At 60.6% G+C, this 27,390-nt stretch overlaps 6 protein-coding genes across 6 annotated transcripts; 4 read left to right on the top strand and 2 right to left on the bottom strand.

Annotated features, from left to right (window-relative positions):
* Positions 1-2,466: 2,466 nt before the first annotated feature.
* Positions 2,467-3,736, bottom strand: BXZ73DRAFT_45795 (uncharacterized protein; the record flags this gene model as incomplete). The annotated part of the gene is made up of 4 exons (XM_048019572.1): positions 2,467-2,529; positions 2,587-3,095; positions 3,159-3,584; positions 3,640-3,736. 4 exons carry the CDS (start codon positions 3,734-3,736, stop codon positions 2,467-2,469), a joined length of 1,095 nt encoding a protein of 364 aa, XP_047878633.1.
* A 4,601-nt stretch (positions 3,737-8,337) lies between these two features.
* Positions 8,338-10,455, bottom strand: BXZ73DRAFT_100706 (uncharacterized protein; the record flags this gene model as incomplete). The annotated part of the gene is made up of 7 exons (XM_048014658.1): positions 8,338-9,044; positions 9,096-9,253; positions 9,344-9,362; positions 9,431-9,724; positions 9,772-9,956; positions 10,291-10,343; positions 10,405-10,455. 7 exons carry the CDS (start codon positions 10,453-10,455, stop codon positions 8,338-8,340), a joined length of 1,467 nt encoding a protein of 488 aa, XP_047878632.1.
* A 2,225-nt stretch (positions 10,456-12,680) lies between these two features.
* On the top strand, positions 12,681-14,305 carry BXZ73DRAFT_76999 (uncharacterized protein; the record flags this gene model as incomplete). The annotated part of the gene is made up of 4 exons (XM_048022565.1): positions 12,681-12,723; positions 12,920-12,984; positions 13,062-13,638; positions 13,704-14,305. 4 exons carry the CDS (start codon positions 12,681-12,683, stop codon positions 14,303-14,305), a joined length of 1,287 nt encoding a protein of 428 aa, XP_047878631.1.
* A 1,241-nt stretch (positions 14,306-15,546) lies between these two features.
* On the top strand, positions 15,547-17,979 carry BXZ73DRAFT_76998 (uncharacterized protein; the record flags this gene model as incomplete). Its single annotated transcript, XM_048022564.1, has 6 exons — positions 15,547-15,638; positions 15,688-16,324; positions 16,367-16,465; positions 16,607-16,898; positions 16,967-17,001; positions 17,068-17,979. The coding sequence occupies 6 exons, from the start codon at positions 15,547-15,549 to the stop codon at positions 17,977-17,979; spliced, it is 2,067 nt and encodes a 688-aa protein (XP_047878630.1).
* Positions 17,980-21,219: 3,240 nt separating this feature from the next.
* On the top strand, positions 21,220-21,534 carry BXZ73DRAFT_45646 (uncharacterized protein; the record flags this gene model as incomplete). Its single annotated transcript, XM_048019547.1, has 1 exon — positions 21,220-21,534. A coding segment is annotated over one exon (315 nt), but the record flags the coding sequence as incomplete, so codon positions are not given.
* A 3,021-nt stretch (positions 21,535-24,555) lies between these two features.
* On the top strand, positions 24,556-25,854 carry BXZ73DRAFT_100702 (uncharacterized protein; the record flags this gene model as incomplete). The annotated part of the gene is made up of 2 exons (XM_048014657.1): positions 24,556-25,183; positions 25,250-25,854. The coding sequence occupies 2 exons, from the start codon at positions 24,556-24,558 to the stop codon at positions 25,852-25,854; spliced, it is 1,233 nt and encodes a 410-aa protein (XP_047878628.1).
* Between the last annotated feature and the right edge of the window lie 1,536 nt (positions 25,855-27,390).

The following is a 27,390-nucleotide window of genomic DNA, read 5'->3' as shown; positions in this document are numbered from 1 at the left end:
CCGCCTCGCCTGCGTCCGCGTTCAAGCCCTCCTCCGCGTCGTTCAGCTCCTCCCGCCTCGCCTCCTCCACCTCGCACACCACTTCCTCTGCCTCGTCCCGGCCCTGCGCCTCCTCCCTCGAGCCCTCCTCCATCTCTGCCTCGCCCGCATCCGCGTCGCCTACCTCCGCCCGCACGCTGCCCTCCTCCGCCTCGCCCGCCTCGGCGCCGCCCTCTGCCTCCCTCCATCTGTCCCGTAGCGTACAATAAATATATTTTCATCTATAATAATGCACAGCGTCTCTCGCCTGTGCCGCCTCCCTTCTCCCATGCGCCATCTCCCTCGCACGCACCGTCTCTCGCCCACGCCTTCTCGCCCGCACCTTCTCGCCCGTACTGGAGTCTCACCAACTCCATCTCTCTCGCGCCGTCTTGCGCCATCTCCCTTGCGCCATCTCCTGCGCGTCGCCATCTTGGTCTCGCGCGTGCCGTCCCGTGCAGCTCGTCTCGCACATGCCGTTTCGCGCGTGCGGTATCGCATGCACGCTCTTGCGTGCAACACCTCACTGGTGACTCGTCCCAGGCCCGCGGGTGTCCGCCACGGGTGTACACCCGTGAGATACCCGTCCGACCCGTGTGCATGCTGACCCTCGGGTCTGCGGGTGCGGGTGTGCGCGGGTACGGGTGCGGGTTGAGTCAGAATCACCCGAGGGTCACCCGTGGTGAACCCTAAGATTCCCTGGAGTGTTAAGGAGGTCTGTGAGGGTGGTCTTGATGTCTCGCGCGAACATACGGTACTGCTTCTCAAGACGTTTGACGATGGGCGACACTTTGGTGACAGTGAGCGGAGGGTTGATGACCCAGGCGAAGGTCGATCTGTCGACGGGCTTCGACTTCTTTCGATCCGGCTCCTCTTCATCGGACGAGGAGTCGCCGTCGCGGTACCGAAGTGCGCGCTTTGCTCTGCGAGACGGTCCTCCTGATCCAGGTTCAGGGGTTCCGACGGCGTTGTCCTCGTCAGGTCGCACAGCGGAGATGTAAGCCTTTCGGCGAGGGTGCGGCGAGGCGACGTGTGTGGTCCGTGGTCCTCCATCCTCTTCCTCTTCCTCGGAGCTCGACGACTCGTCGTTATCATCTCCGCCGCGGGGAGGTTGACGACCGGCTCGGAGGCGTCCACCGGAGCGGGAATCCCGAGTTGTGCTGCTCGTTGCATCGAGTCGTTTCTCCTGGTCGACAAGGTCGAGGCTCCTAGAGAATCCTTGAAGAGCATTCTCGATGTCCCCTTCAAGAAGACCGAGTTGTTCGGCGATGGGGCAGAAGAAACGGCTGAAGGAGGTGATAGCCTTGTCTCGAGAGAAGGCGTGGTCCCGGTATTTGGATAACGTCTCTTCAGTGAACTCACGGACTCGGGCTTGGGCTCGCTGAGCCTCATCTCCAGTAAGGCAGGACCTGGGCGAGGTTGCAGCCTTTCCAGCAGAGGTAGACGGTCCCCTGACTGATTGTTCATTGGGCATGGGTGATTCGACAGATGGGAACAGAGTGATTGTATAGTTCGAAAAAATGCTCGACTCGCGTCTGGCAGCAGCACGGAAGGTGTCAGCAAGACGGGACGAGCGTGAGGGAGCCAGGCCTGCTCACCTGGCAGCAGCACGGAAAGGTTGGGCTAGCACGGAGCCGCCTCGCACCCTTCGACGTCTGCCCGGTGAGAGGGGCTCATGCCGCGTGTGCCGTAGGCTCATCGGGCGACCGTCAGGGGTCGTGGACCCGGGCTGTAGCGTGGGGCAGAGAGGCGTCGGAACGCAGGGCGTCATGGCGCGTGCGCGCCTCGGAGGCACACGGTGGTGCGCGCGTGCGCGCGCGAATTTCCCGGAGGGTGCGCAGCTGCTAGGTGAGCATAGCGAGCTCTAGGACGAAACGTCGCGGTGACGTGTTGGTCCGTGCTGGTCGAAACGGAGGTGAGCGGCACCGTCGTCCGCGCTCGTCCGGTTGAGTACGGGCTGGTGCCGGGCCGCTGCCCGCGCGATTCAACTTGTGTAAACCTCGGTTTAAACCACGATTCAGAGTTCATGCGCCCCTGTCCCACTCTTTGTCCGCTGGAATGATGCGCAACGTCGGATGACCGCGTCGAAGCAAACCCGGTTACGTGACGTCTTCCCGCGAAGTCAATGATGTAGATATTTTCTCTGTAATTTAGGAGAACAATTCTGACATGAGCAACTTGCCACTGGTGAGAGGATAAATGGTCCTGGGGCAAGACTCGCTCGCCACGGTTTGGAAACATATCGGGCATCTCGGTCATGATCAAACTTTCAGTGAACGTAGGTTCGAGCCCCGGAAGCTCCAAGGTCCATCCCCCAAGATCTGCATAATCTGTGCTTCTGACTTCGTTGCCTCGACAGCGAATGATTACGACAAGCAACGCCATTACATACTTTGACACAAACCAAGTAACGAGTCTGTTCCCCTCCCACGTATGCAGTCTCCACACTCATGCCTCTTCGCCGTCTCCCAAAAAGGCGCTCAACGCTCTCTCAGGCATGTCCCAATGCGCCTTAAGAAAGAGTAAGTCAGGCACAAACTCCTACAAGCGACGGACCACGCCACGCACCATATGGTTCGCCCCACGGAAACGCGCGACCTGCACTTTGCGCATCGCCTTCCCGTCCTCCCGCGCCGCTGCTAGCTCTTCCTCGAGCCGCTTACCAGCCCACGCGCTCGGCCATATCGAGCGATCGCACCAGACCACCCGCACCTCCACCTCTTCCCATCCACTCCGGTGCGCGTCGGGCTCGAGGTAGAACGCGCGCTCTTTCGTGAGGCCGGAGATCCCGTGCACCGCCCACAAGATGATCATCCCCATGTCGCTGCCCTCGCCCTGCTCGCCCCACGGCGTGCGGCATGTACACGCCGCGCGCTGCTCCGGGGTCAGGCCGGGCAGTGACGACGCCACCGGGGTCGCCGCGCGCGTCTCAAGCCCGATGCGCTCGCCGTGGTCGTAGTAGCCTCCGACCCACGCGTCAAACGCATCGAAGCGCTCCGCGCCGGAGAGCGACTGGTCCCTGGTGGGCGAGTACGTCCCCTCCGGGTCCTCGAAGCCGAAGAAGCCGGCGATGCCGTCTAGATAGAGAATGTCAGCGGGTGCCCAGAGCGTCGAAGGGGTCCGGAGAGGCGCGCGCGCACCGTAGAGCACCACCCTTCGTACGTACGAGGACAGGTCTGGCGCCGCGCGGCCGCCGAGCGCGCTGCCCTCGCTTTCGCTAGTCTCAGCCACAATATCGGGGGCGTACGCCAGGAACGCGGTCGCCCAGAGCGTCCCCATCGACCACCCCACGAGCACGATCCCGCCCCCGTCCGCGCGGCGTGGAAGGCTCGGCTCCCGGCGCACGAGGTCGCAGAGGAAGTCGTGGACCTCGCGCGCACGGTCGAGCGCGACGTCGTGCGCGTCTGCGAAGGCGTCCTTGGACTCTGGCGAGGCTTTGAGGAGCCGCGCGAGACGCTCGCGCTCGGTTGCCGAGTAGGAGGCCGAGCCGGGGTAGTCGTACCGCGCGGGCGCGACGATGCGCACGTTGTGCGCGGCGGCGAGCGGGAGCAGTCTTTCGAAGACGGCTTCGGGACGGTGTGAGGGCATGGAGGCATCTGCGGACTGTGAGGAGACACTCACGGGCGTGCCATGTGAAGCCGTGGATGAGGACGAGGGTGGTGTAGTCGACGCTGCCAGGGACGGGACCTGAGTCGATGATCGTCGACCAAGGAGGCATTTCTTCAGAGGGCTCCATTTGGGAGTTGCGTAGTATCTGCGGGTGCGTTGGGATGGAGAAGACTTGGGTGCAAGGGGCGATATATATAAGTTCTCTACCCGAATAGAGGCGCGCGATTGGGATCATACATGTGTTGCCAGTGCGGCGGTGCATCGACGGTGAACGTCCCAACTTTGGGCAGAATAATATTCTGCGGCAATTCTTGCTCGGGGGTTCAGCGCCATCTGTCCGCCAGAAACGAAATCTTATCTGTTAAGTTCGGCTTACGGCTTAATGAGCCACACTAGGAGCCATCAGGAATTCATTGGCAGCGCGCCACTGGTTCTGCTCGCTTGACGCAGTGGGCGATGTGTGCGTGATGGATACAACAGAAGCACATGCGCGGGGAGGTTGAAACGTTGACCACCACGCTCTCACGTTGGAGAGCTTCCATCCGCAGCAGGGACGGAGCCGACTGCTGCATAGAATGGACGCGCCGTGAGCCCAAGCTTTCCACTATTGGTTACGACGGTCGCTGACGGACCCGAAGTATCATGCCATATTCCGATCGTGCGCGGAGCGGTGGCACTTAGCGGACTCCGTTCCAACATGGCGTTCCTCAAGAGGCGAAGCTTGGAGACTGTTCATGCAGTGCATGGGTTCCAAGTTGTGCCGTCTCAAAACTTTCAGGGATGCTATGGAGCACGAGGAAAGCAGGAAGCGTACCTGACCATCAGCACAACGGCTGAGATGTACCTTCCCAGACCCGGATTGGGCTCCTGAGTGGAACATAAACTCAGAGAGCACTATGCAACGAAGAAAGCCACAGAAGCTGACCGGTGCCCAGATCACGGTGATTTACTTACCGCGGTTCATGCTTCGCCACTACTTACGCGCGTATCTTCTAGACGAAATTTCAAGGCGAGAGCAGCGTCGCGCGGCCTCCATCTGCGGTTCGAAACCATAGTTTGACTTCTTTCAAGCACGAACTAAAACGGTATGAGCATCGCCAAGGCACAGAGTCCACCCGGAACATACCGACGCAATTCAATGTTTGGAAGGTGCATGTTGACGTTGAACGTTGATGACTGAAACAATGGTGGGCGTCGTCGGGGTCAGAGTGACCGGAGTTGCGCGAGACGTCGTGAGTGCGTGTACACATTTGCCTCTGACAGCTGGGATGTATGGATGCGGCAAGTCGATGACGATGGGAGGTTCAATCCGCGTTGGATCCCGGAGCGGACTGGAAAAATGTTATATAATTCGCCGGCTCGGAGCGCGTCTCCCTAGGACCCCAGCCACCGCTACCAATCCTCAAGGCCTCATCTTGCGGAGGTCAAGCCTTCAGCCGGCCGCATCGACCTAGTCAGACGAGCGCGCCCCCTATTTTTTGCTGAGTTTATTGGGACCCACTGTGAAAGTCTGCATGTTCGTGACAACGAAAAACGGCCAAACCTGATTTCTGTGGTAATCCTCGTGCGTTTGCACATTGCCGATGTGGACCTGCGTGGTGCCGGCCGAGGTGAACATGACCTCGTACGACCGCGGTCTGCCGTTTCGCTGAGACTTTGTGCCGGATGGCTGATCGCGCGATCTAGACAAGAATAATGAGAACGACAAGCTGATATATATGCTCTCCCCCTCCATCGTCTACGGCTTCGGCCTGGGTGACAGGCTCTGGCGTGAGTACTGCGATTCTACTAGTCGAGCTCAACGTCGAGCTATTCAAGCGGCCTTCGATAACACCGTCCTCTCCGAAAGCCGCAAGGTCCTCCGACACCCACGGCGCCGACACCAGCAGCGACGGCTCCGTCGTCGGCAAAGGCCGCGGCCTCGCTCGTCCACCCTGATCGTCGAGGCGGCGGAGGAAGACGGCGACGGTCACGTTCTGCGCGACGTCGTGCGGCGCTCGAGAAAGACATCCACCTCGAGCACTGCCGCGGCGACCCTTCCTCACCGTGCCACCGTCCGCGCTCCCCTCCCCTCCCGGATCCACATCGCGCTGTGGTTCCGCGAGCTCGACCGCGGCGCGCGCCGCCGGGCCCGGCGGTGTGCCTCCTCCGCCTGTGCCCCGCCGCGGTTTACGAGGAGCCGTGGGGCGCCGCTGTTACTGGAACACATCACGGACGCCCTGAGCACGATGAGGTGGTCGAGGCCGGCTTTGTGGAAGCGGAAGGGGAGCGAGGGCGGATCCTGCGTGGTCTGTATTTCGTGGCCTCAGGTGGGCGAAGTCGGGAGGAATGGGAGAGGAACTTGAGACAGTGCGCGATAATACGGTGCATACACTGAGCGCGGAGTAAACAGAGACTTTTATGGATGGGGAGATGGTGCTGAGATGACGCTCACTCGTATGATGCGTTGCAGCGACCGAGTTGGGTTCGGAGGTCACTTGCAGGTCTAGCCGTGAGTGGGTTCGTCGGTGGCTCGTAGTGAACGCGGTGTTGCCAGTCTAGAGACATTATCAGCATTCACGTGCGCCATACGCAGCATGTAGGGAACATCAATGCATCATGGCCCGCCTACCGCAAACGACGTGTCTGGCCAGGGCAGTTCGACCGCACCCGACCACGGGCTCGTTGTCGAACACACGCGCGGGCCCATGTGGTACAGCAACAACTTCGTATTTCGCGACTTTCCCCAAGCACGCCGTGCGCGCATACAGCCAAGCAGATCCGGTGCGCACCTGCATCACGTCTCCCAGCCGTCTACATGCGTCCCCGCCTACGTGCGCCCCTCCTTCTCGTACATCCCCATCTCCGACACCCCCGACACCGACGTCTTCTCCTCAGGCGACCCCTCCCCCGAGTCCTCGTCAGCCGCCGCCGCCGCCCACATCGCGATGTTGAGCCTCCGCAGCGTCCCGCCCTGCGAGGGCGCCGTGCGCGGGCCGTACAGCACCGACATCCGGCGCGACGGAGGGGTGGGCAGCGGCCGGCAGGCGAGCTGCGCGTGCGCAGGTTCCGCCGGCTCGAGCTCTTGGGCTGGGGGAGGGGGAGCAGCGGCCGCCGGGGTGGAAGGGAGAGGGAGGCCGGAGGGGGTGCGCGCGGAGGCAGCGGCGCTGGCTCGGCCGAGACGCAGCCACTGCGTGAGCTTGCTACTAGCGCCGTTCTGGGTGTGTGGAGGGGGCGCGGCGGGGATCGCGTCTGCGAGGCGGGCGGGCGTTGGGGAGGGGCGGGCGTGGTAGGGGGGCGCGACGTCGACGCACCTGACATCGCCGCAGATGCTCCTCGGGCTTCGAAGCTTCACGCTTGAAGCTGGCGACGGGCGAGGTGGGTCGTGGGGGATACGGGCGGCTGCGTGCGCGGGGACTTGCGGTTGAGCGGGGTGCCCCAGCACGATCGCGCCGCGGGAAGTGCAAGGGAAGGGAGCTGGGCAAAAGGGCGTGTGTTGGAAAACGAACCTGGAGGGGGACGAGGTCAATGTCTTGCTCGTGCTTCTCGCCTCGACCGCCGACGGCCCGCGCGAGACCAGCGCTGAAGCGCTGATGGCACGGCGGCTGATGGCGGCGACTCGTTCTCCAGATCCGCTTACATACACAAGCATGGAAGGGCAAGCTCAACGGTGAGACATACCCCCCCTTCCTACCAACACCCTCGCCGCTGTGTGCCATTGGCAGTGGCACTCGTCCATACAGGGTAGGGGGAAATTGGCGCTGGACGCCGAGCTCGCGGGACCAGTCGCCCCCAAGTAAGTATCGGACGTTGGGGCTTCCCTACGAGGCGGACGACATGGGTATTGTCCATCTGGTCGACCTCGACTGTCTGCCCAAGGGGGCGTCGTGGATTCCCGATCGTGGGACTGCTTGGTATTCTGAACCGCTCTGGAATATCACGTAGGCTTCTAAAGCCAACAACTTCAAGCTCAGCGAACACAGTAAGCTCACTTTTTGGACTGGGCTTATACCACTCATAAACGGAGGAACAGCTCCACGCGAACGCGGGGCGTCCTTTTCCGTAGCACCCAATGAGCACCATAATAAGTACCGTGGCAACTATCATGCTCACGTTCCGTCTACCTCGGGGGTCGACTCCGAAGAATTCACTGCATCCGCCTCCCCCCAGCGTCCGTCGGTTGGCAACCACAGCATCCCCGAAGCGGGGCCTGCAGAACGGACGCCACGACGGTTCGCGCGCAGGCCGAAGGCACGGTCAGCCCTAAGCAGAGTGTGTGCATTCCCCACCGTCGTTCCCCAGCACGCGCTCGTCACAGGACGAGGCGACGAGCTCACGCGGGCGTCCGCGTCGGTGGCGGGATCGCGAGTCGAGTCTTGCGGACGCGTGCAGGGCCCGGCGCCCGTGGATGCGCATCATCGGACAGCACTGGTCTTCGAGCTCTTGCTGGTGATCAGTGCTCCCGTCGATGTTGAGTAGTCGCGCACTGAATAGGGCAGTGGATGCCTTTGACATGGCACCAGCTCTAGCCAGTCCCGCGCCAGTCAATTCGTCGCGCGTTCTCGGAACTTCGCCAGCCGTTCTCAATTGTCCCTCCTGGCATCACGACATGTACCCCGTACTTTCGGCTCCCGATATACAGTATTAGTATGAACGCTATCCTAATCGTGGAAATGCAATAACCGCATTTGTTACCTGTAGACTCGTGGCCCCGTCCCGAACTCCCGCTCATCAATACCTCCTGTACGGCGGCGGCAGCACCTGCGGACCCCCATCCTCCACGCTCTCCTCAAGCGGCCCCCCCGCAAGCCGCACCCCGCCGTCCTCCTCCATCCGCCGCGCGTGCTCTGAGCTCGTCATCGACAGCACCTCCCCGTCGTCCGACGCCAAGCCCCGGCTCCCGACGGACCGCGGGGAGGACCCTGCGCCGAGCTCCAGTGTCGAGTGCGAGTGCACGGCGTGCGCGCTGCTGATGGTGGTAGCGGTCGTGGTCGCGTTCGCGCTCGAGAGCGCGGCGTCGATGCTCGCCGCGTGCCCGTGCCCGCCGCCGCCGACGTCGCGCGCCTTGCGGTCCCCGCGGTGCCGCCGCGCGCTCGCGCTCACGCCCGCGAGGGAGAGCGCGAACGCGTCCGTCGCGGTCCCCGGGCCGTACTCCGCGAGGCGCGAGTCCCCGCTGAGGCTCGGGGTGTGCGTCGGCGTCGGCGTCGGGCGCGGCTCGCGCGAGCCGGCGGTGGACGCGGTCCACGTCGGGGAGGTCGTGCCGGAGCGCAGGAGGTGCGCGTCCGCGGCCTTGTCCGTCGACGACAGCGACGTCGGGGACGCGGCGTGCAGGCGGTTCGGCGTGAGCGAGCGCGCGTCCGAGTGCCATGCGCGCGCGGCGGAGTCCTGGAGCGAGGGAGAGGACCCGGTCCATTCGGAGGTGATCGCGGAGGGCGGCACTGGATCACCGTGGTTAGCGGTGGCGAGAGCGGGGGCGGGGAAGGACGCACTTGGCGCTTTTTCGTCGTCCGCGAACGGCTCGAGGATATCGATGGACCGGGAGCGCCGGCGCCGGCGGCAGACGATGATGACGGTGGCCAGCGCGATGAGCAGTGCGACGATGGCGACTGCGAGACCTGCGATTGCGCCGGTGTTCAGGGTCGCGGAGCTGAGGGTGATTCAGCAACGTTAAGAAGATAGGAAAAGCGCGCCCGTACGTGCCTCTTGGATGGGGCGGATTGTGGGGTCTCCGGGATACTAACTGAAGTACCAGAGGACTGAGAAACTGTAGAATTACTGGAATATCAGAAAACGATGTAGAAGATACAGTAGAGATAACACCCACCAGAGGACATCTGCGAGGGTGATACTGATGTGGTTGAAGATCCCGCAGGTGCGACGAAACGGATACCATCCAGTTGTAGAAAATCTCCGAAGTTCGTAACAGTCAGGATATGTTCATGGATGTTCTGCGGGGGAATGGTGCACAATACAGTAGCGTTTCCATTGGCGTTGAGCGTGGCTGTCGTGCGTGTGGCGACTGCGGGACTGCCATCGACGCTGCAGGTAACATTGGTCGGGGAAGTCGATCCAGCGGCAGACTGCCACCATCCCCAAACCTCAAGCGTGCTCCCATTCCCTGTGAGCTTATCAGAATCATCACTGAATATACCACAATGTGCATACCTGCGAACGGATAAGCGATTTGAGCTCCCAACACAGTTGTGCTTCTTGCAGTGCCGTCGAAGTACATCGCGTTCGCAACATTCACCCATCTTCCCATCGGAATGTACTGGATATCGGCATCGCGGTCGTCTACGCATGCATTAGGCGCGGCGCAAGGGGTCGTGGAGGCGTTCATGATGTCGTCACTGCAATTCTTGTCAACGGGTGGAGCACAAGAGAAGGAGGGGAGGGGTTCTGACAGGGGAGAACGCACAGGGCGCAGGCACCGGGTGAGAGGGTGGGAGGGAGGCCAACCACGACGTCCGCTCTCGCAGCTCTATATCGGATATCAGCCGTTCGTGCCGCTGCCAGAGCTATCCGGTGCCGGCCGTAAACAGTGTGAGAGGAGGGCGTCCATCATCTGCTCGTTAGCATTTGCAACTCTGATTCAAGGTTCGCTCGAGTGGACACAGCTTATTTATTCCAGCTCATCCACAATTGAACTTTCCATGACCCCCTCTCGTTCCTATATCTACGCACGCGAACTTGTAGCGCATAGCCTGGGGTCGCGTAATCATCGCATCCCAGATCCACTAGTGAATGAGCCATACGAATCAGACTTGTGCAACGAAGAAGTTTTAAAGTTGCACGTACTTTTTGGAACTTAAAGTTTGCGAAGCCGTCACGAGGCTTCAGTGAGAGCATATCGCACCCGCAAACGGCTGAGTTCGCATGCGCACACAGTGGAATGCGTCCCGGGCGCTCGGACTTCCGCTGACAGAACATCCGATGCCAGTGGGCCGGGGGAGATACGACTGCGGACCGTTGGAACTGTTTGCCACGTCCAAAGAGCCTCGGGGCGGAGCGGGTGACGTCTGTACGGCGAGAATGATCTGCTGACAGCCGGTTCAGCTTTCGTGGTACCCCTAGCACGGCCGTCGCATACCCCGCAGCATGCGAGGATGCGGATACCTCTCCGAGACGATGCTACACGCTCGTGCAACCCAAGGGCGTTCACCGCAGCGGAGCAGAGCATCGAAGTGTATGGCTCTAACCCTCCATCGATCGAAGACGAGAGATGTGCCACCATATGGGCAATTGAAACTTCGCCGGGGATGCACTGCTAGGCATTAGTCTTGTGTTATTCCCGAACTCTGCCTGGTTCAAATTGGCGGCAAGTATGCGGCCCACGCGGGACGCCGCGCGGAAGGTGTTCTCATCCGAGCCGACTTCGAATTCGGCTATAATGTCCCTGGAGTTGACTCAATTGGACCAGGCTGGGAAAACGGAAGGCACCTGTGTGGCAATGGCATTTTCATGTCAGCATCAGCCACAGAAGTCTGGAAATTGTTGTCCACCTGGTCCAAAAACTTTGATACCGCTGAGAACGCGCGCATAAAGTGACCTTTATTATTATTATTATTCTCATTCTATCCCTATGTGTCACATGAGAGCGCGTGTAACTACACAGCTAAGAACGTATCCCGCAGCGCATAAAGTGACCAGTCAACCGCAAACGGCGCCCTCGTAGTGACTTACTGCGGGCACGTGATGTGACATGTCACGGTTATTACAGTGACGGTGACTCGTACCGTCACTCGATGTCGACCATCCGCGGGAAACACATCCGTATTGCTTGCGCGCGAATATCCTAGCTCGAGTGTTCCCAAAAAAAGCACGTCGCGGTCCATTTCGAACGGACTCCTCGGGGCCGGGATGCCATCACAAACACATGGGGAGGAAGGCGGTGGGTGAACGGGCGCAGATGGGAGGAAGGGGTCGAGAAGAGGGTCCTGGCCATGGGTGAGCGTGGATTGAAGACCACGATCTCAGTCCAGTTTTCTGGGAAATCGTGCGCTTTCTGGGCGAAGCGAGCGGAGATTCTCGAGTTCCTGAAACAGACGGACAGGCGACAGGCGTGGTGGAGAGCCAGTCGTTGGTCACAACTCTGGGCGCGACAGGAATCACTGGGGAAACGCTCCTCCGCCGGCACGCGCCTCGGTCAGCGAAGATTCGGTCTAGATCATGTGAACAATCGAACTCACCGAGATCGCTTTGCACCAGACTGCCACCAGCGGCTCTTCCTGCGTTTACTGCCATAGTACAACGATACCATGAGTGCCATGACGAAACCGCCAAAGGACACCCCAATAAATATTTCTGCGAGGCGTGACGGATTTGAGGATGTCGCGGAAGAGTTGGATTGAGGACACAAATATTATGAGTGGACTCGCATCTTATCAAGCCGCAGATTAGATCAGCTGAGTCAGAAGGAAGCGCCGGCACTTCGTCGCGCTCTTCCTCCTACCATGCCCCGCAGCTGGTCTCCACTGAGCCGACCTTCTCCCGAAGCCCCAGCAGACACCGCTGGGAATCCATGACCCCTGGGCATTAATACCGTCTCTTTTGCTCTCCCATGTCAAATAACGCCGGTCCTTGTCAGTTCTCTACTGCGACCAGCGGATTGATCTCATCTATCGAGGCGGCCTCACGCTGTTGCTGGTCTGCCACTGGGATCCATCCTCGTATGTTTCCACCACCGTGTTCATGCTAGACTCGCTCTGACATGTTGCAGCCGTTCCCCGAGTACGCAATCCGTCAAAGCAGCGCAACAGCAACTGTCGCTTTTGTACCTGGCAACGTCTCCTCGCTGACTCGGATGCACTAAACACCCGTTCCCTTGGAGCAGCTTCCGTCCCCGCACGCGATTGGCCGGCCGCAACTACCCTGCATGATCATTGAGGCGCGTCGCGGGCAGCTCGGTGAATCTGATAGGTCCTCGTCAACCGGCAAGCCTTCAGCCTGTAGCTGGTGAGGGTGGGAGCGGTGGCAGAGGAAGTGAGCTGGGACCGACCGCGGTGCACACTACTTCTTCCTCCTTCACTCCCTAGTTCCGTCTTCATATTTTGCATGGTCTTGGCCGTGTTCGCATGCCGATCGCCCCGGCTTGCGCATCTTCATTGTGGATGTATGGTGCGTTCTCGCTTTTCCCGCACCGTCTGCCAGCCAAGTCCGCCAAGCTCATGTCGCGTACCGTGCAGATAGTCTGAACTCGTACCTTCGCTTTCATCATCGGTGCGGGTCACCCAGCGGGGCGGGGATGGGTGATCATCCTTGGAGGGCATTCTCTGGGCGCGCTCTGGCTTCCCTTGTGGCTGGTGCCGAGCAGGTCCCGTGGTGGAGGTGTGGTCCATTGCTGTCATTCATTGTCGAAACCGTCATATATTCGATATCGTGAGTCCTCTCATCTGGCGGTCGTGTGCCGCGCTCACATCCGTCCCCCAAGTGCCGCCTTCTTCCTCTCATGCAAGCATCAGCATTCACGCACTACCCCATTGCTCCTCCTCCTCCTCCTCCTCCTCTCGCTATGTGCTTCCCCCGTGTCCGCGCAAGGGGAGCTCGCTTTAGGGCCACTCCCGCCCTCCATCAACGTCTGTACTCAAACCGCCATCTCCTGGCGCGGAGGCACTCCCCCCTACACCCTCAACGTTCTCCCTGAGAGTTCAAGCAGCACTCCGGCCGGTAACGAAACTATACATGGGATCAAGGTCCAGACGTACGACTGGATCGCGGACCTTGCCCCAGGCACGAAGGTCAAGCTCTCTGTCACCGACTCGACAGGCGCCTCGGTGTCGGACGACCTCTCCGTCTCGAACAACACGCTCAGCTCGTGCGTCGGACGAGAGGTGAACGCGGACGCGAGCTACGGCGTCGCCCTCGCCACCCTCACTGATCAGCCACACACGCATCGGCTCAGCACCGCTGCGATCGTGGGCATCGCGATCGGCACGATCGCCACCGCCGGCCTCCTCGGCGCCGTCCTGTGGTACGTGCTACGCGAACGAGGCGACAAGCAGCGCATACGGCCGCCGCAAAGACCGATCGTCGGTACGTATCATTTTCTTGACTTGCTCTCCTGAGCACGCCTCACTAACGCACACCGCGTCTCGCAGACCTCAACGCCTCTCCCCTCGGCGCACACCCGCGCTCGACGTGGATGCGCGACGTCGAGGCTGGCTTCGCCCCTCCGATGGACCGCGGCGCGCCCCCCTCGGACCCGGAGAAGCGGCCCGCACAGAACCCGCAAGGTCACCCGTTCTTCAACGCCCTCACCATCTCCCCGCACAGCCCGCCCGCTACGGAGAAGCCATTCGAGGCCGCTAAGCCATCCTCTCCCGGGGGAAGAAGCTCTGGGGAGAGCTCCCGCCCGTCGTCGTACAGGTCCTCACGGGGGCACTGGCAGATGGTCTACCCCGCGCCCCCCGTCCCCGCACTGCCGACGTCCCCGCCAGCGTCGGCGCAGGACAAGTCGCTCCCGTCCCCGCCGGACGAACGCGCTCGGAAGGGGATGCGCGACGTCGCCGCGGCGCCGCCCGCGACGCTGCAAGCCGCGCTACTCAAGGCGGAGAAGGGGCGGAGGAAGCAGGCGCAGGACGGGGGGCTGCGGCTCGTGGGGGGCCCGCGGACGCCGTCGGTGGGCTCGGAGGACGGGGTCGACGGGAAGCGGCAGACGCTGCCGCCGCCGTATGCGCCGTACCCGCACGAGCGTTTTTGAGTGGGTGCGGTGTGTTGGCGGGGTGGACGATGCCTTTGTATGATCTGCTGTGCACGCTTTCGTCGAAGAATCCATTGCTTTGTCTGTAGCGAATCGAGGTTCCCAAGGCCGAGCCGGAACTTATTGTGGTTCTGGATGTGGTTGTCTCTGTGGTACAGAGAGCAGGAACGATAAGTATCTTCCCCACCTTTCCCCACAGTACGCCCGCTAATCTCAGAAGCCTTCCTTGTTGAGCGCGGAACCCGGGCCGGACGTGAAACGCTCGACTCCGATTGGCTTACGCCCATCGGAAGGCCTCGGACAGGCGGTCCCGCACGGCTGTGACGGCATCCCGCCCAGCTCTCGACTCGACCGCCACCATCTCTGACCTCGACGGTTGATCGAGCTGGCTGCTGCCCCCGTTTGCGACCTCCGTGGCGGCTTTTGTTTGCCTCAAGCTCCTATGCGTTCAACCCACACAACGAGCGCAAGAGCCGCGTGGCATGCGCATACAAGCATGTCTCGAAGGCGCACACCAGTGCCATGGCAGGTGCGCAGTCTCTTTCCCTTCGTGATCATCACGATCACGCTGTCAATAAATCAGCTCACGCCTGCATATCACATATAGTTCCTAAGCACGGTACGTATAGAAGAGCAAGATGGACATGTTCTTGTGATATTACCTCAGACCTGCTCTGCACAACTCGAGATCTCCTCACATGCTTCCTTTGCGGAACTGCCCTTTTTCCTTTTCTCGACGATCCTTTGGCGTTGATCGACCCTGACAGTGTCTGATAACCTGATGACCGGCGGCCACTTTCCGGCTCATCTCACCACCTCTCAGGCTCTCAGCACTCTGGTCAGCGGTGAATGTTCGCGGCTTCCTGGTTTGTGAGGATTGCGTACGTTCTCATAACGGTCTTGGGGGAACGCTCCTGTTTGCTTACCCCATCCTACAGCAAATGAAACCAACCAGCGGTATACGTGTATTTATGGCCATCACATGCTTGCGGACAGTGCCGCGAAACGTTGTCAGTGTTGAGTATCGGCGTTAAACAATGTAACATCTCCGCATCGCTCACCCATGCGCCCGGCCCGCAGAGTTCGCCCTGAGCTTGCCCGTCGCGGTGGATGTCTTCCACGACTGTGCTCATTCATGCGGGTTGCTCTTTCGCTCCCACCTCCCCTCTCCGTGGACCAGCTGCAGGCTGCCTTGGGCCTCTCGCCCGCCTACATTCCTTTCGCTGACCCCGTTCGGTCCCATGTCGTTCTTTATGCAGGCTGTCCCCTTCTCTAGCTTCGGTCTCACGTTCCAGGTGTTGTCGGATTTCCTTCGCAGCGCCATGTTTGCACAGTCAGTATCTTACTCCGAAGCTCGAACTCGACTAACGGCAACGCTGCAGGATCCTTTCAACGCCGAAACGCGCCCAGCCCTTCCGAATTCCCCTCTTCGCGCTCTTCCTCAGCGTCTTCCTTGTCGCCGACGTCCACGCCACGATCTTCATCGGCACCCCCAGTTCTTCGGTCCAATGCGGGACGACACATATCACGTGGTCGGGCGGTGCGCCTCTCTATCAGCTGTCGTTCAGCGGATCGAACGGCGCGTCGGACTCGATCGCTGACGTGAACGCGACCGACGCGGACTGGAAGACGACGATGCCGGCGGGGACGGTTGTCACCCTGACGATCCACGATGACCACCTGCAGGGCACGGCGCAGTGGACGGTGGCGGATGGGTCGGACAGTAGCTGTTTGGGAGGGGTGGGGACGGCGACGGACACGGTTTCTGCGACTGCCACGGGTACGTCGTCGTCTTCAAGTACAAGCTCGAGCGACCCCGCATCGTCCACGGATACATCGCTTCCCACCATGTCCACGTCTTCCGAGGAGAGTACGTCTACAGGCACTACATCAGAGTCTTCGACGGAGACTCCGACCTCAACGACGACATCGCACACCATCACAAGCACCTCGACTTCCGTCACCACTAGTACGTCGTCGTCCGTTGTTGGTACGGACACAAGCGGAGAGCACACCACGGTACGTGTTTGTACGATAATGGTGTATGTGTTTCACTTATAGCCTTCAGACCCGCTGGAGACATCCTACAACCACCACCTCGTCAACAGGCTCATCGACCACGTCTTCGGCGAGTTCCTCGACTACCACGACTACCAGGAGGTCCGAAACTACCACCCTTGCCACTGTCATTACGACCTCGACTTCCTCATCCAACACGACTGTAGAGTCATTTCCCGCGGCGTTCCCTACGAGCAGCTTCATTCCTCTCCTCAACTTTGTCAATACCACAACTTCCGACAGTGTTATCATTATTTCTTCGACCATCACGAGTTCTCCCTCGGATCCTACTTCGGCGACGACGTCTCTGCCTCAACCTATCAACGCGGTCGGCATTTCGTCTACCAGTTCCAGCACGGATTCCACCAGAACTGGCGCCGACAAAGCAACCAAGACCAGTGCATCTGGAACGACCTCACGAACCTCCGCTGCCAGCCAAGCTGGCCAGACGGATTCCTCGAATCCGATCTCTGGCGCGGTTCCGACTGGGACGGGTTCTGGCAGTCTCCAGTCTGCACTCAGTTCGGGTGCTCTGGTAGGCATTGTCGTCGCTGTCATCGCGCTCGTCGTGTTGCTTCTCTTCCTGCTCCTCTTGCTCTGCAGAAGGCGGCGCAAGAATGCACGCGGACGATGTCATGGTGCGTTTCGTCCTCCTCGAGTCGCGCGATTCGTTATGCTAAAGTTTTCCCCTCTCGTCCGCAGAGATGTCTGAGAAGGCGCCTCCCGCCGAGCACGACCGTCTCTCCGTCAACTCCGCGTCGTACTATACCTCCTCCGTATCCGACCGCCCTCTCATTGCGCATGGCTCTTCCGCGTCCCTCGACTTCCTCGCGACCATCAGGCGCCTCACGAGCGCTTTCAGCACTACGCCCCCGCACAGGGTCTACCGCACCGGCGCGGCGCGGGACGCGGAGAACGGCGGCGGCGACGCCTCCTCGTTCGGGAGCTCGTCTCTGCGTCTCGTCCATTCGCCCGAGTCGTTCTACTCCGGCCCGGACCTCGACGCGTCCGCAGATGCCCTGGCGTCGCCCATGCCCCTCCTCCAGCACACGCGCGCGCTGCGGCCCTCGACGACCTCTACTACCGTGGGCGCAAGCGTGATGCTGCAATCCCCCACCACGCCCGGCACGGACGACCCCTTCGCCGCGTTCGTCGCGCGCCAATTCGGCCCCGCGTTCGACACGCTCGACCCCACGGACGACCGCTCGCTCTCGGTCGCGAGCGCCGCATTCGACCACCCCTTCGTCGGCCGCGCGTCGGCCGCGCCCGCGTCCACGCTCGCGATGCGCCCGCGCGCGACAGGCTTCTGGTCCGCGGGCGACGACGACGGCGAGCGCTCGCGCGCGAGCGGCGCGTCCTTCCCGGACTCGACCGGGCGCGCGAGCACCAAGTACTCCGTCGACGGCGGGGTGCGGCTCGCGGGCGGGCGCCCGGGGAGCCAGGAGGCGGACGTCGTCCCGTACGGGTACGACGACGGGGGCGCGTCGACGGTGAAGACGATGCCGCCGCCGTACGGGCGGGTGCTGTCCGTCGCGGACTCGCTCCCGCCGCCGGTGCCGTCGCTGCCGTCGCCGGAGGAGGGGGAGTCCGCGGGGTCGTCGGTGTGGGCTAGGTGACGGCGCTTTGTGCGCTTTGTTTTTTTATTTAAATGGGGCACGGCGGTGTGCCTAATGTATTGGGGGTGTACGTGTGCGTTGTGTGGCGGGTGTCTGGCGCGCGAGGGTTCCCTGGAAGGATCTTCCCTTCACCCCGGTTCGCGCGTGAACCCAACCATTCGAAGTCCATACACGACTATTCGACGCGACAGCAAAATTCACCGATTGTAGCATGTGCGGCGACATCCCGGCCGTCGCGACCTTCGGGCTCGGGCGAGCAAGCGCGGGACACTGGGGTGTCGGCGTCCCGTAATGGTCGTGGTCGACGTTCGAAGGTCGCCCAACCAGTACACGCTCGACGGTGTACCAGGCGATTCGGAGAGGGGTACACTCGGACCGTCCCGGCGACTCCAGAATATGGGGCCGATTGTGGATGCTCGGAGTGCAAGATGGAGGCGGGGGACTTGGCGATACAGGCGTCGACTGAGGAGTGTTAGGGCGGGTGCTGCGGCCGAGCAGTGTGATGCGGCGGGTGCAGCGCCGCAGTAGATCATCTACAAGGTTTTGGGGACGAAGGAAGCGAAGGAGGTGTTTATTCTCATGTCGTGAGCGCAAGGTCGTGGGAGGGCAACACGGTATTCCTGTGGCGCGACCGACCATATGCAACTGGCCAGTGGAAAATGCCGGCTCCCACGTGGTGGGCCCAGGCCTCGGGCGCCCTGGGCCTGGGAACATACTGGCAATGCGGCTCTCGTACGGCTGCATTTTGTTCGAGCCACACTCCAGTACTCAGTCTTGGCAACAGCTTCAACGGTTTCTCGACAACAGTCGTCCCTGCGCCTCGTCTCTCACATCAAGGAAGCTTCACTAAAGCTTCTTACTCAGCCGCGTTCGACCCGCGCATGAACTTCTCCTCGCAGTCGCGACAGTCCCAAGACGAGGCACACGTCGGCCAAGGAGAACTTGAGCGTTTTCACAGCAAAATACATGGAAGCCGAAGGTGCATACGGATCTAGCCAGTTCTGCGCCCTGGTTGAGCATCCCACGGCCGCCACCGGCGTGGAACAGGCTCGAACACTCCCATGCGTCTATAGCCTCTTTTGAAAGCGCATCGTCGACCGCCTTTCACGCGGCGGGGGGCACCTGCTGCACTCGGCCTCTCACGCGCGTTCAGTGCGGCGAACTGTGCCGCGGCGTGTGCGCGTGCGCTCTCTGCCCGCCCGGAAGCCTCCTGTGGCACCCGCCCAGTGGGACGTCGCCCGGGTCGCGCCTCCACAAGTATGTGCAGGGGAACGCTGCCGTCAACTCCGCGGACTTGGCGCCCGCAGTATCCTCTGTGCCGAGGCGCGCCCGCGAGGCTATATGAGCTCGCGTGAGGTCGGTTTGCCTCCGTCTGCTCCCTCCACTCTGTCTCCGCTGTCACAACGGGCGACATTACTTTCAGCCATGGTCATCGCACCTGCAGTACTCCCGTTGTCGCTCATGGTCGCGAGTGCGTCCGTGCCGCGTTGTAGGATCAACACTCCGTACGTTCTTCAATGGCCAGAATGAATGGTTTACAGCTGATCGTATGCCCAGGAAAACACCATCTCAGTGCGAATTCACGAAGGTGTCGTGGACGGGGTGTGCAGGTGAGTCCTCGTTGCCTGTGTCAGACGACATACCAGACTAACGCTGTCGGGTCCGCAGCTCCTGTTGTTTTGGTGAGTTCAGGTGTACTAGCCCTCAGGTTCCTCGGGACGCTCATCCCGTCTGCGCTCCGTGCTCCAGAGGTGCGCCGGTTACTAACGCGGTTTCTGTCATGCATTTTTTCATGTCATACCTCTTTAGCATCGCAAGCGTCTCCAACAAAACGCTGGTTGACACGTTTGAGTTCTCGCAAGGGACGTTCGAGTTCAGCTGGCTCGCCCGTCTCCCCGCAGGTCAGTCTTGTCTTCATCCCCCTCCGTCTCCATTTCCGAGCCCACGCCTCCTCATCTGACGTCAGTACTTACGCGTGCGCAGGGACTCCTCTTGCGCTGTCCCTATCAGACAATGCGGGTGCGCTAGCCCAATCGCTAGTGTTCGAGGTGCACGATGGGCGTGCGTCAATCCTTCTTTTCGCTCTATCCCCGATGTTGACATAACCTTGACCCACATAGGTGACTTCTGTCTCTCGTGATAAATCACGAGAACATACGGACCAGAGCACCCGCGACGTTATCTTGCGGGCTCCGAGGACCGCATTTGTAGAGCCCACTACGACCTGTCTGAACTATTCCGCATGACTCAAACAGAATATGTGTATAATAGCCTCTTGTATCGTTACACGTTGTGATCACAGCGTTAAATGCTCTGCTTTCCCGTCGAATATCTGCTAGTATGATGATCGTTGGTGAGCGCACTGGTGCGTGCGTTTTTGGAGCTAAAGGACCCTCCCCACGCGGCCGGCCGTAGAGCCGACGGTGCAGACGGCCGACGGCGAATTCGTCGTGGTCTGGAGACTGCACGCTTTGTGAGATGGCTCTGGACATCAACTGACGTCATTGCTCACATCCCGGCCCGCAGCTAGCCGCTAGAGCGTCTAATCCGAGCGAAAATACTCAATTCTGTCATCTTGTATCTCCTCCCCCACGAACGTCGACCATGGCCTCATTGCCTACACATCTTCACAGCTGTCTTTCCGTGTCAACACTGGGATACGGAGTCCACAATGGCCGGTACGTCCTTTGCCAATTACCCTCGATCTTCCCAGCGACGATGACAGAGACGTTGTACAGCATCCCCGCCGCTGGGCTGTCTCGAAAGGCGCATCCGTACCCAAACCACGTCAAGCGTGCTGATGTATGCGGCTACCATACCATTTGTTCCCGGATAAGGGCATTTTGTGACACTTGCTGATAGTGCCTTTGGCCTTCCCTACCGCTCTCCACGAGGACCTCTTCCCCCCTGAAGTGTACCACCATCGAAGGCTTAGTACAAGGTAGTCACACAAGGACATTTTGTTGTGGAGCACAAAAGTCATTTCCGGAGGCCCACATGGACGGGGCACACGGTCTGTGACGTGTAGTAGGCATAGCCAGGTACGCCTCTTCGCCACCACTGGTCTCTATCTCTCAGACCGATCTCCATAATATCCTGCATCGCGGCAAAGAAGCATTCCCTCATCGCGTGTGCAGGGTTCCAACTGGTGAGTACCGTATGCCTACCTCCTATATGCACGTATTTGGTGACGCGATGGGTCTGACAGCTTCACTACGCCTGCTGCTGAAGTCGTGCCCAATGGTCGACCTACGCCGTAGCCTCGCTATCGCGTTGATCGCCACGCCTGCTTTCGCCCAGCAACTCACACTTCATTCTCCATCGTCCGTAATTCAATGCCAGCAAACGCTCTTCACCTGGGATGGCGGGATCCCGCCTTACGATCTCCAACTTTCCTCCAGCAGCGCGTCCTCAATTCAGCACGAGGAATGGCAGGTCGACGCAACGCAGCAGAGAATTACTGTGGACTTTCCCTCCGGCACTGTCATCAAAGTGGCTCTTGCGGACGGATCGGGGCTGACGACCAGCATCGTCTTCACGGTCCAGCCGAACGACGATTCGAGCTGCTTCCTACACGGCCAAGCACCAGGACACACTCATTCTCCTCCTTTCACTTTCACTTCGGACTCGACCACCGATCCTGTCCCTCCTTCTTCAACTCCCGCGTCCCCATCGTCGACCCCTCTGTCCTCTTCTTCGGTCGCTCGTGGTACCAGTTCTGAATCAGCTGTCGATAGCGCAAGCTCTCGAGAAAACTCCCCTTCTACAAGGACATCTGTCCCTGTGAACGATCCGACATCGGCATCGCGACCTGCTTCCTCGCCGTCCAGTCCTGCTTCTTCCGTGGCTAGCTCCTTTGGCACGTTGCCAACGACCGCACTGACGTCCGGTCCAACCCTCTCCCCATCGTCGAGCCCGACGCAGTCCCGTCTCACTCCCTCTCACTCTCCAACGAAGCCCGACGCGGCCGAGGTCGGCTTGATAGTGGCAGCCGCGGTCCTCTTTCTCATCGCTGTCGCTCTGTTGTGGTTATGCATGCATCTACGACGGCGGAAGGGTGCACGCCGCGTCCTTGTCACACCACGCTCTGGTATGCCCGACCTCAGCTCCTCAGACTTGTCGCGATATACTGACACCTTCGTGCTACCCTCGCAGAAGCTGAAGAGGGCTGTTCACATGGCCTTCGCCTGTCGACTGATTCAGCACTACCGCTTGTGAACGACGACGAAGGCTCTCCCACCGCCATGAACGTGCTCTCCACAGAATCCGGAACAGCCTCTTCGCCAGCACTCTCTCCGGCACTCGCGCTTCCTTCTCCTGTCCTCTTGCCCGCGCCACGGAAGGCAGGCCTCAGGGTAGAGAATGACGTCATTCCCATCAACGGCCTCTTCGCACCATCCGTCCTCTCCTCCGCCAGAGCGACCATCCTGTCTCTCCCCTCCGGGACCCTCCTCATACAGTGGACACATCTGTCGGTGTATCGTTCGAAACCGGACAGGCACCGCCTCGTCCACGCGACCCCGACGCGATTCTCCCTGCAGGCGCCTCAGACACGTCAATCGCAGGTCGGCACTTGGCGTGGTTGGAGACGGATGTGGACGGGCACGCGGTCCTCGCCGGGCTACGTCCGCTTGAGGGAGATGGCAAGCGTGGCTTCGCGCGCTCGAGCTCGAGGACGACCTGCCAGACGCCGCCGCCGCCGTACACGTCGAATCCGGAGAGCTGATGCGGATGGTTTGAGTACCCCGCTTGTAGGGAAACCAAGAGTAAACACGATATACTCTGGTGAGCCCACATGTTTCTCAAGCCGTTGAGACCCACTGAAACTTATGCTGTCTTTGTAGACCCTCCTCGTGTCTATCGGTCTAACGCGACCGCTTGAAAACCACGATCGCACCAGGACTGCGCCATACCCAGGACCGTGCACCCCGTTATAACTACACCTTCCGACTCTTCCTCTCCGTTCTCCCCTCCTGTTTGCCCTTCCATACCGCAGAAAATAGCCTGGGAGGAGACGATGACGTCATCACGACCAACGGCCTCCGTCGTAGCGACCCATAAGCTTCGTGGAGGCCTCTCCCTCGTGCCTCCCTTCCGTCGACACACCGAGCACACAACCTTCCATTGTCTCGTATCTCTATTGTCCAACGACCGACGGGCACATCCGCGTCCTCCCGGTCAGGCACGGTGGTTTTCCCTACCGGCGCCATGGGCACGTCGATCGCGCGCCGTTACTCCGTGTGGGTTCCGGTGGAAGCGGACGCGGGTGTGGACATGGATATGGATGCAGGTCGCGCCATGTGCTTGAGGATGCCATATATTCGGACGCCGGGTCGGATGCGGACGCGTCTGCCGCACGCGTTCAAACCAGACGCCCTGGGGCACCAGATTGCAGGGGTTTCGTCTTGAATCGGACCAAGGACAAAACACGCGTACTTACGGGAGGCGGCGGAGACTTCCGCCGCGTTCCACGTTCCTTACCATTCCGTTGTCATATGTATATTCCGTCGGCGGGCGGACGGGCGGTCTTCGCCGACTCGAGCTCGGCGCAGACCGTCGCGTGCAGAGCCTCAACTTGACGGGTCCACTAGCGACAAAGCGCAGAACTGATCACATAGACATCCCGACATCTTTTCTGCGGACCAAGGTTCGGAAACTCGACATTGCGGCGAAAGGTTCCCATCGTGACGCGAGCGCTTTCAAAAAGGTCTGACATAGAACCGGTTACGGCATACGCCTTCGCGCTGACGCGGTCCGCCAAGGTCCACGCGCCTTCCTTCCAGCCTCGGCCGACGGCGACCTCGTCAGGTAACGGCCATCTGCAAGCTACGATGACAACCTCGGTCCGACCAGATGTCGAAGGCGCGGGAGAAGTCGAGTAACGCGGACACGGCGAACATTGCCGTGCGCGAGCGAGTGGGCAGCAAATACAGACGGTACCGGCGAGCCCGACCACAACGCACGCGGACGGTGCCATATCCAAGGCCAGAGGAGTGCGACTTCCACCGCGACTTCGCCCTCCCATCCCATCACGAGCGCCGCAATGATAGGTCAGCGCAACGGATGGCCGCCAACGCCGCGCGGTGTTCGTCAGATCTCGGCGGCTCGTCTGAATGCAAACTGTCGAGTTGGCGAGGCTCCGGGCCCTTGGCCAGCTGTTATACGCATCGCTCTCACGCGCGCGGCGTGATTCAACCGTCTCTTGTCGTGAGCCTGACGAGGGTGTCGCTTTGACACGTATTTGGCGCCTTCTTGCTCCTCTCCCTTCTTCCCCTCTGACTGAGTGGGCGAGGCGCTCTCTTCAACGGTTTTGCGCTCTGGAGCGCGGAGCCCGGCTTTCTTCGGTGCGTAGCCCTTGCTGTCTAGCTAGTTGCGGGTCGACGTCCGGCTGATCGGGCTTTACCTCTGTAGTTTGAGCCCGCGGCTCCATTCGGCTTTTTTTGACAGTTTCGAGGGATCTGGGATCCATTGAAGGTGCGACATGCCCACCCATGCTCCGATGCAACATTGCACGATTGCTAAAGACGACGTCCTCTGCTCCTGACATTTCAATACACCTTCGGTGACGAAGTCCCGATGCGCCTCCGCCCTGCCCTCATCTCCGGCGCGCTCTCCGTTTCGCTCCTCCTCCTCGCCGCGCGCGCCGACCCCATCGCGCTCTCCATCCCCGCCATCGTCGTAACATGCAAGCTCGGGAACATATCCTGGACGGGCGGCACGCCCCCGTACAGCCTCGAGTTCGTCAGCCCGAACTTCACCGACATCACGACCAACTTCGACCTCGCGTTCGGCGTCACCAACACCTCCTTCGCCTGGCTCGCGGACTTTCCCGCGGGCGCGGTCGTCGACGTCATCGTCACCGACGCGGCCAAGGACACGTCCACCGTCGTGTCCTCGGGCGGGCGCATCCTCGTCGTCGCGGGCGCGGACACGAGCTGCCTGAACGCGACGAACCGCCACGCGGTGCTCCCCCAGGCGACGACGTCGACGGCGTCCACGCAGACGGCGGGCGCGTCGCAGACGCAGCGCTCTGGCGGGAGCCTGGCGAGTGCGAACGGGGACGGACAGTTGCTGAGCGCGCTCGCGATCTCCGCCGCGGCCGTGGCCGGCCTCGTCGTGGTGCTCATGGTCGGGGGCGCGCTCTGCGTTGTGCGGCGTCGGCGAAAGAAGAGGCGGCAGCTCAACGAGAAGGCCCCGCAGTCCGGTACGTGGATCCCCCACCCCCGCTTCTCGTGCTCGCTGCAGACTCCGCTCACCCGCGCGCATGTAGCGACGTCGACGACGCACATGGTCGATCCCCGTAAAACCTCCGTCGTCTCCGCCATGACGGCGGTCGACCCCCGCTCCCCAGCCGCGCCCCCCTCCCGCCCCCGCGACCATCCACAGCCCGACGTCGAGCAGGCCAAGCCCCTCCCGTCGCCGCCCGCGGGGTACGCCCCCGAGACCCTCGCCGTCCCGCGCTTCCACGGCGACGGCGCGGAGCCGGTCTCCCCCGCGTCCGCGGCGGCGGCCCCGCCCTCGCCGCTGCTCGCGTCCGCGGAGTGGCTCGCGGGCGTGCGCTCGTTCGCGCGCAGCGACTCCGCGTACTCCGCGCGCTCGGTTTTCTCCGCGCCCTCCGTGTACTCCGTGTACTCCGCGTCCCCGTCGGCGCGTGCTGGTGCGGGCACGGGTGCGAGTGTGGACACGCCGTCGACGGTGCACACGACGCCGAGCGCGTTCTTCCGCGTGCCCCCGGGGACGCCGCGCTCGAGCGTGGGCACGGTGCGTGCGGCGACGGAGGGGGCGTCCGCCGCTGGCACGCCGACTGTGAGCGGCGCGGGTCAGCCGTGGGGCATGGGTGCGGGCTCTGGGAGGTCGAGCAGGACGCTTCTCTGATAGACTTTTCGTGGCGGACGCGGGCCTGGTGATCTTTGTACATAGCGAAGAGAGTCTTAGAGTGTCGACGATGTAAGCTTGCTGTGACATCACGCTATGTTGTATATACTCGCGCTGTAAGTAGAAACTTTGCGCTTTGCCAGAGCAGCTGAGAGGAGGGCGGTGACGTCACCGGGCTGGGATTTGGTTATTGACATCGATTGAGTCGAGTGCTTTGTTGTATGGGTGGTTGTATTCGCATGCATACACCGCGGGCATTGGCGGCTGTGACGGTCTGTTTCTTTGTTGCTTCATGTCTGCATCATGTTGTATGTCTTCGCGTGGGGACTTGGTGGGGACATTTAAATGAGAAATATTCACGAGACATTGATTATCAGCCAATCAGAACCCGAGTTTCCAGATGTTACAAGGATGTTGCAAGAATGTTTCGGCGCGATGACATACTGCATGAGGCAAACATGACGCATCAAAGAAACGCCGGGATTCATTGGCCTATCACGACGGGCAACGGCTCAGCTTCGGAGCCCGAAAAGGCGTAGAAAAAGCCTGTCAAAGGTGTCATTTCCGGCAGGTATTTTTCCAGGGGAGAAAAAGGGTGGGAAAGGCGAACTTTTATGTCAAGTTTGTGTGTGTCGTAGAGTATCCTGAAAGGTGACGTTTTGGGCGAATGTTTTGGCACGACAGAATACTGTGCTCAGAACAAAGACAATAGAATTCATTGTAAAGGCAATAGAACGTGTATAGTATGTGAGTAACAAACAAGTGAGTACGAATGATAAGTAACGCGCGTTATTGGAATGGGTACCAAAGGTCTCTTTATCGATCGTTTTCGGCACCCCGTAAAGCATCCGGAAAAATTGCCCATTTTAGTGCCTTTTTCACACGCGCACAAAAGGCGGCAGAAAAGACACCTTTGACAGGCTTTTTCTACGCGTTTTCGAGCTCCGAAGCTGGGCCGTTGCCCGTCGTGTATGCCCCCGGTGCTACCTTGGAGGCACGTATGCTATGTCACCAGGTGGAGTGACGGTAAAGTCACCGTTACTGTAACTGTCACCTCAATTGAGGCGTGCGCGTTGAACGGGCGCCGCATTTTATATCGCCTCTTGACCAGTCACTATATGCGTGCGTTCTCCGTATCAAAGCTTTTGGATCAGGTAAACAAAATTTCCGAGACATCTAGAGTCAATTTGGAAGCGCTGACATACAATTACCATGCAGGTTGCATACAGGTGCCTCCCGGGGACGGCTTGCAGGGGGCCGTTTGACGAGAGCGTGGGGCCGCAGGTGCTGCCGCGATTTTGTTGACCTTTTTAGTAAATGAAGTTTCAGACGTCTATATCTCCAACGATAAGTTACAAGCCTGCTCGGTCGTGCCATGTATTCGTGCTTGTGGAGGGCCGTGACGTCATTGGCCGGGACCGTGGGGACATCAATGTGCGCACGTGATGTCGCTGTGACGTGTCCGGTTTGCTTTTTTGACCTCATAACTTCACGTCAGTCACTTGAACATAGGACCTCGGCTCATCGCGGGCAGGA

Source organism: Epithele typhae, assembly GCF_022376455.1.
Source record: "Epithele typhae strain CBS 203.58 chromosome Unknown BXZ73scaffold_19, whole genome shotgun sequence".
NCBI classification, from domain to species: Eukaryota; Fungi; Basidiomycota; class Agaricomycetes; order Polyporales; family Epitheliaceae; genus Epithele; species Epithele typhae.
Note: the sequence above shows the minus strand (reverse complement) of the source record. Positions and strands in the feature narration are given on the sequence as shown.